General features: G+C 45.8%; 1 protein-coding gene across 2 annotated transcripts in view; it reads left to right on the forward strand.

Annotated features, from left to right (window-relative positions):
* Positions 1-1,451: 1,451 nt before the first annotated feature.
* The window catches only part of Ube2d1 (ubiquitin conjugating enzyme E2 D1), a 35,170-nt gene continuing 21,161 nt past the window's right edge, over positions 1,452-15,460 (forward strand). The window contains exon 1 of one of the 2 annotated variants that reach the window (XM_052163662.1): positions 1,452-1,784. In XM_052163662.1, coding sequence (XP_052019622.1) covers positions 1,761-1,784 — 24 coding nt within the window. In that variant the 5' untranslated portion in view covers positions 1,452-1,760. The remainder of the gene's footprint in view (positions 1,785-15,460) is intronic. The other variant, XM_052163663.1, reaches the window with a different exon arrangement.

Consider the following 15,460-nt stretch of genomic DNA (forward strand, 5'->3'; position numbering starts at 1 on the left):
CATGTACAAATGTAGGCATGGTGGGGCTTGTGTGTAAAGTCGATGCTGATTAGGTAAAAACAATAAATAAACCTGGCCAGGCTAACCCAACAGGTAAGCTCCAGGTCCCTGTGAGTGACTCTGTCTCAGAAAACAAGTACAGCTCCTGGAAAATAATTTCACAAAGCCAAGGTTGCAAAGGGCCCATGCCACGAGAGAGAAAGAGAAGCTGAAGGAGAGGTGGGGTGCTGGAGAGATGGCTTAGTGGTTAAGAGCACTGACTGCTCTTCCGAAGATCCTGAGTTCAAATCCCAGCAACTACATGGTGGCTCACAACCATCAGTAATGAGATCTGATGCTCTCTTCTGGGGTGTCTGAAGACAACTTCATTGTACTCACGTATAATAAATAAATAAATCTTTGGGTTTTTGTTTGTTTGTTTGATTGATTTGGTTTTTTCGAGACAGGGTTTCTCTGTACACAGCCTTGGCTGTCCTGGAACTCACTCTGTAGACCAGGCTGGCCTCGAACTCAGAAATCTGCCTGCCTCTGCCTCCCAGAGTGCTGGGATTACAGGCATGCATCACCACCGCCCAGCTAAATAAATAAATCTTAAAAAGAAGAAGAAGAAGAAGAAGAAGAAGAAGAAGAAGAAGAAGAAGAAGAAGAAGAAGAAGAAGAAGAAGAAGAAGAAGAAGAAGCTGATAGGTCCTGGGGAACAGGAAAGTAGACCAATTTGCAAATACAGCAAGGGGACCTCTGCAAGGCACAGTCTCCCCGGAGCTTTCTGGGCTGCAGCCCATCTCTAGTTTCTGTAGAGGGCGTGGGCTTGTTCTTCTGTGGAATACTGCAAAGCCCGGAGATGAGAATTTCCCAGAAGTGGTTGATCCAGCTGCAGAGACACTGTGGAAGCTGGGGTAGTGTGTGTTTTGAGAAGCAAAATGGGATTCAAAACCATTTCAGATAAGGAATGGCTTGACTTTAGTTTCATCAGAAACCTAAGACTGACCAAGGCTGTCAGAAATCCGAGACTGACCAAAGCGAAAACTCAACCTGCAGGTGCTAAGCCAAAGAGTCATGGTTGAAAGGACGAGCAAGATCTGAGATCACGAGAACTGAGAAGGGAATGGAGGGCACCTCAGTAGGTAAACTGCTTGCCACACAAGCCCAGAGGACCTGACTTCGGATGCCGGAGACCACGTTAAGGGTTGGGTGTGCGGGAAGCTACAATCCCATTTCTGGGAGGTGGAGACAAAAGACATAAAGGGAAACCCTGTCTCAAAAAAAAAAAATAGGTGGAATGCAATTGGCGAAGACTCCTCACTCCCCCAGGGGCGAGCGGAAAAGAGACAGAAATATCTGCAAAGGAAGTTAAGATCCTCTGCAGAGTCTGTGCGAGGAGGAGCAATCCGTGGTTCGCAGCCGCTCCTAAGAGCGACAGCTCACCTGCTGTCCCGATTTTTTGCAGATTTGGGACCTTGCTCTGCAGAGCGGCTGCAGGGAGCAGCAGCAGCCTGGTCGCAGCTGTCACCCACGGGTGACCGGACGACGTCCGCGCGGGCGGCAGAGGCCGAGCCAGGGACTACACTTCCCAGTGTGCCAGGCGGGCGGGGTGCGGCGGGGAGGGCGCAAGCTCCTTCCCAGCAAAGCGAAGGCGGAAACAAAAGAGCCCGGCGCCGCCGCCCGCACACTCGCGCACCGCGCCCGGGCGCACACGGAGCAGCCCCGCGAGGCGGCAGCCCGGGACACGCGGACCCGCCGCAGCCCCTGCCGCCTGCCCCATGGCGCTGAAGCGGATCCAGAAAGTGAGTGGCTGCCAGGTCTGGCCTGGGTGTCCCCAAGAGGTCCCCAGGAACCCCGGGCGCACGGCGTGGGAGGGGCGCGGGCACTAGGGAGGCCGGGTCCCGATCGATCGGCCCGTACAGGTGAGGCGTGCATCCGCAGGGTCCGGGTGCTTGGAACCCGGGGCGACCCGATCCGGTCGTGCCTTTTCCAGGCTGAGCCTAGAATCGCCGGTGCGGGTGCTCGTAGGGTGGCCAGATTGTCCCGGGGTGTGTGCATCCCCGCTGGGCCGGGGTTTGCTCAGCAACGGGCGGCCTGCGTCCCCGATCACGCCGTGCGTCCTCACAATGTCCCTAGAGCCCTCCTTCCTGTGTTCGCACCCCGGATTCCCCGGGAGGACAGGGAAGGTGTGGTGGGCCTTCAGCCTTTATTCTCAGAGCGTGGGGCTGGGTCTTTCTGGGCTCTGCAGTCGGCTGGTGTTCAGTGGGAGGGAAGGGCTGGGAAAGCGAGATTGGGGCCGAGGAGCCAGCAGAAAGCTCTTGCCCCTGCTATTTTGGTGGTTCTGCACGCAGCTGCCACTTCAGGTCACATAGCTGTACACATAGTTGCTGATACACAGCAAGATGACCTCCTGGCTGTGATTCATGACAAGTCAAGCCAAGCAGGTTGTTGGTTTTGTTTTGTATATATATATATATATTTACACCCTCACGATAAACTTAGATGTAGAGTTGAAGACACAACACCAAGGACCACAAATTAAATCGTTTGGATGCTTTGATGTGTGAGCAGAGAATGAGGAAGACAATCGGAGGGTCAGTCAACACACAGGATCTGTCCCTACCCTGTCTTTGTATTCTTTACCGCACCCATTTCTAGTGTTGGCCTGTCCCCTGACTCAAGTGTCTTCTAACATTTTACGGCGGTAGTCCTTGCTGCCGGGAACGTGGTGTTTGGGAGCACTTTGGAAGCAAATGCGCCAACATTGGATAATGTGTTTGGTAATTGATTTCACAAGAAATAGGTGGCTCCCCAAACGTTTTATCAACCTTTCCAGCTACACTTGACTGCAAATGTTCTGAGTTAGGGTAGTAGGAAGCAGGCGTCTTTCGGTACAGAGGACAGCAACTTTTACACGCAGCCAAATTTTAGGGTTCTTTTTCTTTTTCTGGTACAAGCATTAGCTGTGTAGATCGTCGCTGTTCTTTGTGCTGCTGAAGGTCAACTCAGTATAAAATGTAAGATCAGCATTTATTAAATAATGACGTTTTCTTTTTTTTTTTTTTTTTTGACGATAACGCGGCTGCACTTTATTTTTAACCATATAAACAAGCCTGGCTTTGAAGATGCAGTCGTCATTACCGTACCGACTCCTGAACGCTGATGTACTGTTGGTTCCCATTTGGAAGTTTTCAAACTTTGCTTCCTTTCATAATGGTGAGGCATTTCAATGTGGCGTTGTGCTCTCTCTCTCTCACGCACACACACAATAACTCTTAGATACCATAGGGGTTATCTATAGTATATATCCACTCAGAGAAACAAGACATTATTGAATGTGTAGGTTTGATACATCTTGTTGCTCATGCTAAGCTCACATGTTTGACTTATGTTAGCATGGCAAATGTCCACATCTTTTCTTTTTCCTTTTTTCTTTCTTTTTATCTTCCTTTTTTTTTTCAGTAGATCTTGTGTGTTAAACAGAGTTGTCTAGTATGAAGATAACCTTAAATATAGCCGATGGCGAATCTGTGACGAACTGGTATTTTGGAGAAGGCATCGGAGGTCACAGGATTCTGTTCCTGTCATTGGCTGCCACAAATCACATCAGTCACACAAGCCAGCCACCCCGTCACCCCCAACTGATACTCCCCCGCTTTCTTCCTCCTCGACTGTCATCTTGCTTAGAACCAAGTCCAAGTTGAACAGGCTGGCCCATGAGCTGCCACAGCACCCTCTGACATCCTGTGTTCAGACTCTCATGTGCATCTTGTTCAGTCCAACAAATGAAGTTCAGTGCTAACCTTTGGCCTTTAAAAAAAAAAAAAGATTTATTTTTAGTGTGTGTATCTGTGAGTACATGCCACATGTATGGGGGTGGCCACAGAGGCTACAAGAGGAAAGACAGGGCATCAGGTAGGTATCCTGATGCCAGAGCCATAGGAGGGTGTAAGCTGTCTGATGTGGGTGCTGGGAATTGAACCTGGGTCCTCTGGAGAAGTAATGTTCTTCACTGCTGAGCCATCTCTCAAGCCCCTAGCCTTCTTCTTCTTCTTTTTTATTTATTTTTTATTTTTTATTTTTTTGAGTATCTTTTAAAGCAAGCAGATAACTTCAGGCTATTGTGCAGTGCTATTTCTTTACGTAAAGTATCAGGCCTCTCAAAGTTCATAGAACCCAAGGTTTGCAATCATGTAGTCAAGAGTGCAAGCAAAGAGACAGTCCCTAGGGCAGGAGCAGAGTCACTGCAGAGCCCAGGGCTGCCGGTGGAAAGATGCTGAACCCTGAGGTTGAGGTGAGGTTAACAAGAAAAGGTCAAAAGCCCTGATGTTCTCCTCTGTTCTCTTTAAAGAGGGAACCAGAGGCTGGAGTTGGGATGAGTTTTGCCCAGGCTTCATCTCTGGAGAAGTGATTTGGCACGTCTGAGAATAATGTTCACAGCTTCCGTTTCTCCACCTATGAAAAGAACAAAGATGTTGCATTAAAACTGTGTCTTTCTACAAAGCGTGTGGACACAGGCGCTTCAAATAGATCCCCGTGCTCGAGTAGACGAAAGGATTTAATGCTCTAATTTAGACACCCTGTGCCAGTTCTGCATTTCAGCTCATAAATTTGCACACCCGTGGCCTATTTTTAGACATAGAGAAAGATGTTATTACAGCCGCCGCCTAAATCACTGAAGGGATAAAGTTTGAGCAAAATCTGAGGGGAGAAGCCTGCGGCGGATTTGACAAAAGAGAGCAGCTATCGGCTGGGTGTCTATTGTTAGTTGTTTTCTAGGTGTTTCTTCTGCGAACACTGTTTTTCAGTCCTCAGTACACTTTGCTTTGAAAAAAAAATGACTTTTTTTTTAAACGATAAATGTTACAATACTGAACACTTAAAGACCTGAAGGAGAAAGAACCCTAATGCAGCCATTGTCAACAATTCGGCCTCTCTTCCTTTGTGTTTACTAGAAAGAATTTTAGGTAATAATCATGCTACATGCTATGTGCTAGACCTCAGTCTTCTTCTTCTTCTTCTTTTTTTTTTTTTTTGGTCTGTCTTCTGAAGAGTGAAGAGTGAAACAAAAGGCTTTTCTTCCATAAATATCGTGACACAGATAATTATCCTTCCCTGTATAGTGTTCTGTCTCAAAATGAAACATTTGGGGCCTGGGAGTGTGGCTCAGTGCTAAAACACACACCTACTGCTTTCAAGGCTCAGGGTTCCAATGCCAGCGCCCCAAGAATGAACAAGAAAAGAAGCCTTTGGTTCCCCCAAATTGAACATTTTGGCTTTTTAATAATTAATCTAAATTGTGTGTGCGAATGTAAATGAAAAATGCAGATTTCATAACTGTTTTGAGCTGTATGATCCTAAAAATCACAGTGTCCATCTGTGCTGCTCTAGGAAACACGGTATTTTAAGCAGCCATATCCTCTGTGCCTGGGCCACCAAGGGCAAGAGAGGTTCCAGGTTTTGTTCCCAGCTCTGTGACTGACTTCAGTTTTCTTCCCCATACACGATCCCAAAGGATGACAACCACACCATGTGTGGAGGTCACCCTGCCTAACACCACGCCAAAAGCTTTTATCCTTTGGGAGTTGTCTGTCCCTTCCTGAAGCCGTAGACCTAGAAACCATCTTATTCCCATTCTGCAGATGATGAAGCAAAGGCAGGAGATGTTAACTGGCGTTCACAGGACCACATATGTGGTATATGGAAATGAGTAATGGGACAGTTAGAAAGCACAGGTTTCTTCCTCCATTGTCCCTTTATGTTGTTGGTTGTTTGCTTGGTTGCTTTTGTTTTCAACTGAAAGACATGAAGCCAAAGGGCTGGAGGTTTAGCTCAGTTGGTAAAGTGCTCCCCCAGCATGCACACACCCCTAGTATGGTGGCTCATTCCCGTTATCTCAGCACTCAGGAGACGGGGCTGGGAAGGATCGGCTCAAGGTCACCCTCAGTTTCATCCTGAGGTGGCAGCCAGACTGGACTATAAGAGACCCCCATCTCAAAGGCAAACACGTAAGAAAGATTTCAGTCAGATGAATTTAATGAAGACGGATGCTCAGTGGGATGATGGTCAACCCTGTAATTAGGACTCTGCATGTTTAATCGCCACCACAGCTCAGCTCTGAGTGATGCTCGGTCACCCTGCTCCTCAGAGATGACCCTTGCCACCAAACGCTGGAGAATAACAGCTTCATTCATCTCCCTGTGCCCCTGGAAACGTGGACTCCTCCAGAGGGGTTTAGAAAAACAACTGCCTGGAGTTCTTTAGATAGTCCGATGGTATCATTTTATTGTGGTATTTTCATTTGCCATCATTGCCAATTGGTCCAATCGTTTAAGAGCCTGGCGAGGCTTTGGATGGTAATTCACATTAGAAGGTTGTAATGAGCCATTTTTTACAGAAGATCAAACGGAAGATTACGGAAGGAGAGAGATAGCCCCAAAGAAAACACATGGGGCAAAGTATCTTTATTATTTGTAGATGGTCAGTTTGCCTCAAGAGAGGAGGCATTATTCCTTCTCAAGGAAGAATCTATGGTAGGAATTTTCCTGTCCTTAAGCCCCTGTAATGACACTCAGTCTACTCTGTCTGTACTTTTTTTCTTTCAAAGACGCAGGAAGATGAGATAATTTATCATAGATGAAAGGGGGTTCTGAGACCCCCTTCTCTGAGGGGATAAATAGACTTAGATGAGACTGTTGACATCTATCTGTTCATGGGAGCCAGACACATTAAAAACCAAAGGATGGATATAGATTGCCTCCAGGAAGCCAGGAGCATCCCTGCCCCTTGTGCTCCCTGAAATACACAAAAAGCATCGGGGCCTGTATTTTCCTTCAGTGTTGATAGTCAAAAGTGATACAGGGAAGCTAATGTTTGCTTAGCAATATGTTGGTTCCCCATCCCACCCCCATTTAAATATCGGAAGAAATGATGTTTTATTGAAAACAGGTATTAAGTAACTTGACCCTTCTCTTGCCTATCAAAGTCCTGGAGTGGCATCATTGGGTTGCACAGTAGGCCTGGATTTGTAATGTGGGGGCCACCTACCAGAGAACATATGTGGGGGAATGCAGACTCTCTTGGTCTATGTAACCCCTTCCCTCCCCAAGAAGCTGAGATCGTGTTCATTTAGTTTCCCTCTGGTTCAGCTTCACACAGATAGCACAAAGGCCTTCCATATGCGGTTCTCCTTGGGGTAGAGAGGAAGCAATGTACACCTTAGAAGCTCCGAATCTTGCTGTCTCACCTCTTCCTGGGTATTTTTGCCATTCTCTCTTCCTGATCTGTGTATGCTACTTATCTTAAGGGATACCATATTGCTTAATGGGAAGGTTTAAAGTATCCTCTTCAAAGGATTGGACTGGGCCACAGCCACACCCATCCTTCCTCTTTAAACTTGTTCAGATAACCCCCTTTTTCTCCCTTTCTCCCTTCATCCCTCCCTCCCCTCCTTGTGTGTGTGACATGCACGTGCACATACATGTGCACACTTAGTGTGGCTACTTTCCACTGGTGCCACAGAGTTTGGGAGTATATAGCTGGGTGGTGCTGCAGAGAACTATGTATATGTGATTACCAAGTCATGATGTAAAGCCTGTTTCTTAATGTTTACAGCTGAACATTTTGAAAATCACTAACTAATGTGACAAGAGGCAGCTCTCCCGGGAAGCCCTGCCCTTGGCTATACATACTGTCTCTCCCTTACCACCTGCGCTGAAATCTCTGTTAAAATCTTTACTTTAAATTCCAACTCTTACTTCAAAAAGCAAGGCCCGCCCTGTCACCCACACTTAAGATAAAATGCTCTGGGCTTGGACACATTTCCAGTTGATACAAAGTGTCCCCACTCAGCCGCTGGTTGTTTTCTGTCTCAAGTAGCAACAAAGTATACAGTCAGTGATGTCCCACCTTAGTGTTCAAGAGTAGTACCTTGATTATTTTAATAATTGTTACTTTGAGACAGATTCTGTATAGCCTGCCTCAAACCAAAGTTCTTTCTGCATTAGCCCCCTGAGTGCTGGGATCCATTTGTGTGCAATACCATGCCCAATTTAAGATGGATTTTTTTTTTTATTTTTTTTTGGTTTTTTTTGATTTTTTTATTTGTTTTTTTTTTCGAGACAGGGTTTCTCTGTATAGCCCTGGCTGTCCTGGAGCTCACTCTGTAGACCAGGCTGGCCTCGAACTCAGAAATCCGCCTGCCTCTGCCTCCCAGAGTGCTGGGATTACAGGCGTGCACTACCACTGCCTGGCTGAATTTTTTTTTTCAAATAATTATTAAGGACCTACTCATTTTTTTCCTATTTTTTTGTTTTGTTTTGTTTTGTTTTTTTGGTTTTTTTTTTTTTGTTTTTGTTTTTTTTGTTTTTTTGAGACACGGTTTCTCTGTTCAGCTCTGGCTGTCCTGGAACTCACTCTGTAGACCAGGCTGGCCTCGAACTCAGAAATCCGCCTACCTCTGCCTCCCAAGTGCTGGGATTACAGACGTGTGCCACCACCGCCCAGCTTTCTTTCTTTTTTTTTTTTTTTTAAGGACCTACTCTTTGCCAGTGATTAAGAAGGGAACTCTGGGGCTGGAGAGATGGCTCAGTGGTTAAGAGCACTGACAGCTCTTCCAGAGGTCCTGAGTTCAATTCCCAGCAACCATATGGTGGCTCACAACCATCTGTAATGGGATCTGATGCCCTCTTCTGGTGTGTTTGAAGGCAGCTACAGTGTACTCATATACATAAAAAATAAATAAAAATAACTTTTTTAAAAAATAGAAGAGAGCACTCTGGGGACTGGAGAGAGAAGAGATGACTCAAAGTGTGTTTGCTCTTATTCCAGAGGAGTTTGGTTCCCATCCACACTCTGTCTGGAGGTTTACAATTGCCTGCAACTCCAGCCGTAGGGGATCTCATGCCCTCTCCTGGTCTCTACAGGAAGCCACACACATGTGCATATACACAGAGAGACAAAACTAAGATTAAGTTTTTTTAAAAAAAAAAAGTAGAGCTGTGAAAAGCAGTGTTTAATAAGAAGTGCTTGGTATGTACGTTCATGTTTTATGCACATTTTAAAAATAGGTTTTCTCTCTTTTTCTATTTTTTTTTCCAGAAACACCATCTCTCTTGGTTAAAATGAACTAGAGGGTAAGGTTTGACAATGTAGCAATCAAAAGGCGGTATTGGGGCAGGAGAGATGGCTCGCTCAGTGGTTAAGGTACTGGATGCTCTTCCTGAGGACACTGGTGTTTGATTCTCATACCCACACAATGCCTCACAACTGTCTATGATTCCAGTTCCAGGGAACTTGTCACCTTCTTCCAGCCTCCATGGGCTCCGGACATTATGGCCATTCAGTTAAGCAAAACACCTGTGCATACAAAAATAATAAAAATAAAACTCATTTAAAAAAATTAACCATTTAAGAGCCAGGCGGTGGTGGCGCACGCCTGTAATCCCAGCACTCTGGGAGGCAGAGGCAGGTGGATTTCCGAGTTCGAGGCCAGCCTGGTCTACAGAGTGAGTTCCAGGAGAACTAGGGCTATACAGAGAAACCCTGTCTTGAAAAAACAAAACCCAAAAAACAAAACAAGACAAGGTCAACCATTTAAAACGAGCAAATAAGATTAAGTGGGGAGAGGTGTCCTGTGGCATATTCCTTACGTTCAGAGTCTGCATGAATTTTGTGAAGTGTGCAGTCATGTCCGGTCTTGTTTTTCTTGGTTCTGAGAGTGTCTTTGAACACAAATTTTTCTCAAAGCTTATGAAGTAGTGTCATTTCAAACCTTTTGTGAGCTCCAAAGTTGGAGAGAGAGAGAGAGAGAGAGAGAGAGAGAGAGAGAGAGAGAGAGAGAGAGAATATCGTTTTTTTATTCGCTTACTCCTGTGTGTTTCTCTTGAGCACATAAACATAGCCTCACTCCAGCACAGGGGTGTCATGGAGAGCAGAGCACACCAGTTGTCATGGTCCTGGGGTGAGTGGATCTGGGTAAGAAGAGTGCTGGACTGGAGGTCAAACAGTCCAAACCTTGGTTTTACCATTTGACCTTGCCCAGGAAAGCCCCATCTTCTAGATGAGTGAATTCGAGCATCTCAACGGTCCCTCCTGTGCATATATGCGCTGTGTCCATTATACATATGTGTGTGTGTGTGTGTGTATGTGTGTATACATAATAGCAACCTCTAATTCTACTCCCCACTGTGGTGGGGGATCAAACCCACACGCCATGCAAAGGACTCTCCCCGTGAGTGATAGCCAGAGCCTCCCTTCTATAATTTCAAGCAAACTTAAATGTCATTTGCATTTTGTTTTGTTTCAGCAAATATCTGAAAACCTTTTATAACCTTTGTCACAAAGGTTAAAAAAAAATTGAGCTGTGTGTTCTGCAGCCGTATGAGGTAAATTCTGATGTCTTTGAGATGTAAGAAATTTTCAGTGTTGGCATCATAATGTGTAATAGACTGTTAGTGGGTCCTCTGATTAGAGATCAGTTATTTGTGGTGCAAATAAGTGTTTCTGTGGCGGGCTGGTACTGTAATGCACTTTTCTAATTCTGTTTAGCTTCTGTCTCTTTGACAGGTGTCTTGGTCCTTTAAGGGTTGTTTTTTTCCAGGTAATTAGAGAGAGCTGCCTTACATAGCTGCAGCTACGAAGAGTTTGTAGGGATCCTGAGTGATATATTTACAGAATACCTTCTGATACAAGGTATACTAAGTGAGTGAGGATTCATGGGAAAGTAGGTATAACTAGTAATAAGGGTAAGATGAAAACTGTAAGTATAAATAGATAGATGTAGGGAAATACCAACCACAAGGAAAGAAGAATGTATCTATGCTGAGAGAAAGTAACAGACCGGGGTGGGGTGGAGCAAATTCATTTGGAGGAAATTAGGAGCACTTCAGTAGAAAAGATGGACTTACATGTAGATCTGGAGGAGGGTGAAAGACATAGATACTCCCTATTTGTACAGAAAACTATAGAACTCCAGACACTAGACTTGCCTAATTTGGAGCAGATAACTACGCCTTTGGGAAGCATCGATGGGGAAAGGCCTGGGACCTTGGTAAATGGAGGACCTGGAAGGGCCATGCTGAGAATTATCTACTCAATGCAGAGCCTGCCTGGAGAAGCCATGAAACGTCTAGTAATGTGGGGCTGGCTGGGCAGGATGCAGTGTCATTTTCTGTACACAGTGTTATTCTGATGAATGTCCTGGACAAAGGCAGGCAAGGGATTCTGGGAATAGAGTAGGGACCCATAGAGGGTAAGAGAAAACTGCTGATGTTTATGGTAAGTCCTGAAGATAAAAGGTGAGATTGGTAAAAATTAATTGGCAAGGGGAGGGGAGAGGGGGAGGGAGAGAGAGGGGGGAGAGAGAGAGAGAGAGAGAGAGAGAGAATGAATATGAATGTGTGTGTGTAAGTTGAGAGGGGAGGTGATTAAGAAAATTCCTGCCAGGCAGTGGTGGTGCACGCCTTTAATCCTAGTACTTGGGAGGCAAGGGAAGGCTGATTTCTGAGTTCGAGGCCAAGCTGGTCTACAGGGTGAGTTCCAGGACAGCCAGGGCTACACAGAGAAACCCTGTCTCGAAAAAACCAAATCCAAAAAAACCAAAAAAAAAAAAAAAAAAAAAAAGAAGAAAGAAAGAAAATTCCTAACAGGAAGTCATGTTGAACAGTACAGACAAGATAGTATTTTAGAAAAATTGAAAATCATCTTGAGTAGGGCAAAGATGTCTTTTCTTTCTTTCTTTCTGTCTGTCTGTCTTTCTGTCTTTCTCTGTCTTCCTGTCTTTCTGTCTTTCTCTCTTTTCTCTCTCTTTCTCTCTTTTTGTCTGTCTTTCTTTCTCTCTTTTTCTTTCTTTCTCTCGTTCTTTCTCTTTCTTTCTCTTTCTCTCCTTCTCTTTCTCTCTCTCTTTCTTTCTTTCTTTCTTTCTTTCTTTCTTTCTTTCTTTCTTTCTTTCTTTCTTTCTTTCTTTCTTTCTTCTTTCTTTTCTTTCTTTCAAGACTGGGCCTAGCTGTGTAGTCTCAGTTTGCCTTAAAGTTACTGGGCAGCCCAGGCCAGCTTCAAATCCTGGATTCTCTGCATCCTGAGTTCTGAGAACCATCAGCAGCAGATACCACCACCCCAGCTGTAAACCTTACTTTACAATAGATGGAAGCTATTGTAGATGCCTGACATGGATGTTGGTGTCAGCAGTGTGTTAAGTGGTTATCTTAGTCAGGGTTTCTATTCCTGCACAAACATGACTAAGAAGCAAGTTGGGGGGGGAGAAAAGGGTTTATTCAGCTTACACTTCTGCATTGCTGTTCATCACAAAAGGAAGTCAGGACTAGAACTCAAGCAGGGTTGGAAGCAGGAGCTGAGTCAGAGGCATGGAGGGATGTTCCTTACTGGCTTGCTTCCCCTGGCTTGCTCAGCCTGCTTTCTTATAGAACCCAAGAATACCAGCCCAGGGATGGCCCCACCCACAAGGGGCCCTCCCTACTTGATCACTAATTGAGAAAATGCCCCACAGCTGGATCTCATGGAGGCATTTCCCCAGCTGAAGCTCCTTGCTCAGTGATATCTCCAGCCTGTGTCAAGTTGACACACAAAACCAGCCAGTACAGTGGGAAAATCCAAAGAGCTGTTCCCATTCAAGTGTCTTTAGCTGGGTCCATGGCGGGAGGGCATGGAAGGGAGAAGGGGAGAACACCCAAGGGCTCTCTGGAGATTCTCTGACCCAACCATCCCCGCCCTTTGCTTGGCTCTTCAAGTTAAGTCTTCAAGATTGTTTGGTGTTGAATCTCTTCAGACTCCTCCCCCTGCCATCCAGGGCACGCCTGGATGCCTTAGTGACATCTGTCCGACTCCTAATCCTGATAGGTCTCTGCTCTGACTGCAACAGACACCTTTACCCCATGGGTAAATGACACGTTGGGTAGAAAATACTCCCTATCCTTACCTCCACATTCTGTTCTAAATTGGACTCTGGTCCCGATGCACACCAACAGGACAAAGGCACCTGGGTCATGGCTTTCTTTACCCGCCTCCTGCCCCTGTGGGTTTTGTCTGTATCATCTCTTTGGAAAGCAGCCTTTGCCTGTGGCAATGAGTTAGTGGGGGACGTGCCTGCTATACATAAGAATGGGGACCAGAGTGTTCATATAAGAGTCTGAATGAGCTTGCAATCCAGTGCCGGGGAGGCAGGCGGATTCACTGGCTGGCTTGCATAAACTGCTCTGCAGGTTCTAGGCCTATGAGCTACGCTGTCTTAAAACATGTACACATGTGCGCGTGTGCGCACACGCACACAGACAGACAGACACACACACACACACACAAAGCAGGGGCTTAGTTGGATAAAGCACTTGCTGTACAAGTCTGATGACCTGGGTCTGATCGATGGAGAAAAGCCAGATGTGGTAGCTAGCACACATCTGTACTCCTATCACTCCTAGGGCAAGATGGGAGAGTCGGCAGAATCGCCTACAGGCTCCCAGGTTTGCCAACCTGGTTTAAAACAGTAGAGACTTGTCTCGGTGAGGAAGAGAATCAGCCCCCCAAGAGGTGGCCTCTTAGGCCCATGTGTGCATGGTGGTAACGCTCATTTGTATGCTTACACGTGCACAGACACCACACACATAAATGTGCACACTCGAAGAAGAGATCAGCTCCCAAGAGGTGGACCCTTACATCACTGTGTATGTAACATTGTGATGCTCACATGCGTACATTCATCGCACACAGAGGCGTGTACACACACACTAATGGTTAATGAAAACTGAAAACCAAGGCGAATGACTTGAGGTTAGCCTATGGCTTCTGCGTGGCCCTGCGTCCAGACATACAGTCACAGACACCCCGCTAAAAGCATCCTTTGACAGACACCCCTGATGTGGGCAGCAGACAGGACCAGCTCCTTGAAGTGAGTTCGGCTCCTATAACAAAACTAACTGAATGTCAGCATTTTGAAATCTTCCCAGGAAGAAACCATGTGGTGTAAAATCAAGATATCCTTTAACTCAAATGTGTAGGGAGGACCTGTGTCAGGAGACTCTTTGGACGTCATCTCTCTGTTGAAAGGGCTCTAGTCTGCCGGGTGAGGACATCAGCGTGTGGACTATAAACCCATAAAATGTTTATTTACGGACAAACCAAATATAGCTCCTATGTTTCTTTAGAGGCAACACCAAATTAGGGGGCGGGGAGATGCAGTCCAGTAAGGGTCATTGGCTTGTTTGAGGTAGAAGTGTTTTTGTGCTATCAAACCCCTCTGGTGAAGCCAGAGGGTTTGAAATAATGCTCTCCTGTGCTTGGCCCTAGATAATTTAAATGGGAGGCCATAAATCAGTCCCTGTGCGCGGCCGTTGGCTGCCAGCTGGGCACAGCCATCACGCTGTATATTGTCTCATAGGTAGGCTCAGACCTTCTGCCTGTTACAGCTAGACAACCCCAACAGCATTTCTCAGTGTGCTCAGTTCTGCACAAATATTTACTGCACAGCGCCATATTAAACCTTAGGGTAAATAAGGCCGCTCTGGCTTGCCCTTCCCCTCTGCTGGTGCTTGTGAAGGAGCCAGAGATGGACACAGGCTCCTTCTCTCCAGCCCCGGCTTTCCTTCCTTCCTTGTATTTATTTGCTTTCTTTGAATTAGGCGGGCCTCATCTACTTTTAGACGTTAAGTCCCTAGAGGCAGGGGCTGTGTCCTGGTTGGTTTTGTGGAGAACACTTAGCATATTGTGGGGGTGTGTTATAAACACGCCATCTGTGCCCATTTAAATTCAGTTGAGGTCTCCCAATGCTTCTCTTTGTATCTTGCTGATTATAGAAGTCTGAACTGGAATAGACATGCTTAGCCACAGAAGGCTCTAGAAATCCCTTAAGTACACATTTTTTTTTCAGGCTTGCAAGATTTTTTGTTTTTTGTTGTTGGTTGGTTGGTTGGTTGGTTGGGGTTTTTTGTTTGTTTTGTTTTGTTTTTTGTTGTTGTTGTGGTGGTGGTGGTAGTGGTTCTAGTAGTTATAAGGACATTGGCCTGTAACCTATTAATAGCTTGCACTCTGAAATTTAGATACACCCTACTGCACGTCCATCGCATGAAAATTGCTTCTTCGGCAGAGACCCCTTTCCTCTCGGGGGTGTTTTCATCTCTGTTGATGGTATTTATTCATTGCCTGATCTATATTCACATATAGAGAGTTAGCTTCTTTTAAGTGTTGACTCAGATCCGAGGAAACCTATTTAATCAACAGTCCATTCCACTTTCGGAGTTCTGAGATGAAACTGAATTGCATGTCTACAAGGCAGGCACAGTTTCGCCCAGTGAGCTTGCCTGGATGTGTAACTGACGTCATTATGTGACTGACGTCATTATTTAACAGTCGGAACCTCACAGGATGTGAACTCCATACATCCTTGTTTTTAATATCATGCTATGCATTAAGGAAAGCCTCGCTTCAAAAGTTACAGTGTGGAGCTGCAGAGATGCTAGAGTATCTAAGAGCA

Source organism: Apodemus sylvaticus, chromosome 19 (assembly GCF_947179515.1).
Source record: "Apodemus sylvaticus chromosome 19, mApoSyl1.1, whole genome shotgun sequence".
Classification (NCBI taxonomy): Eukaryota; Metazoa; Chordata; class Mammalia; order Rodentia; family Muridae; genus Apodemus; species Apodemus sylvaticus.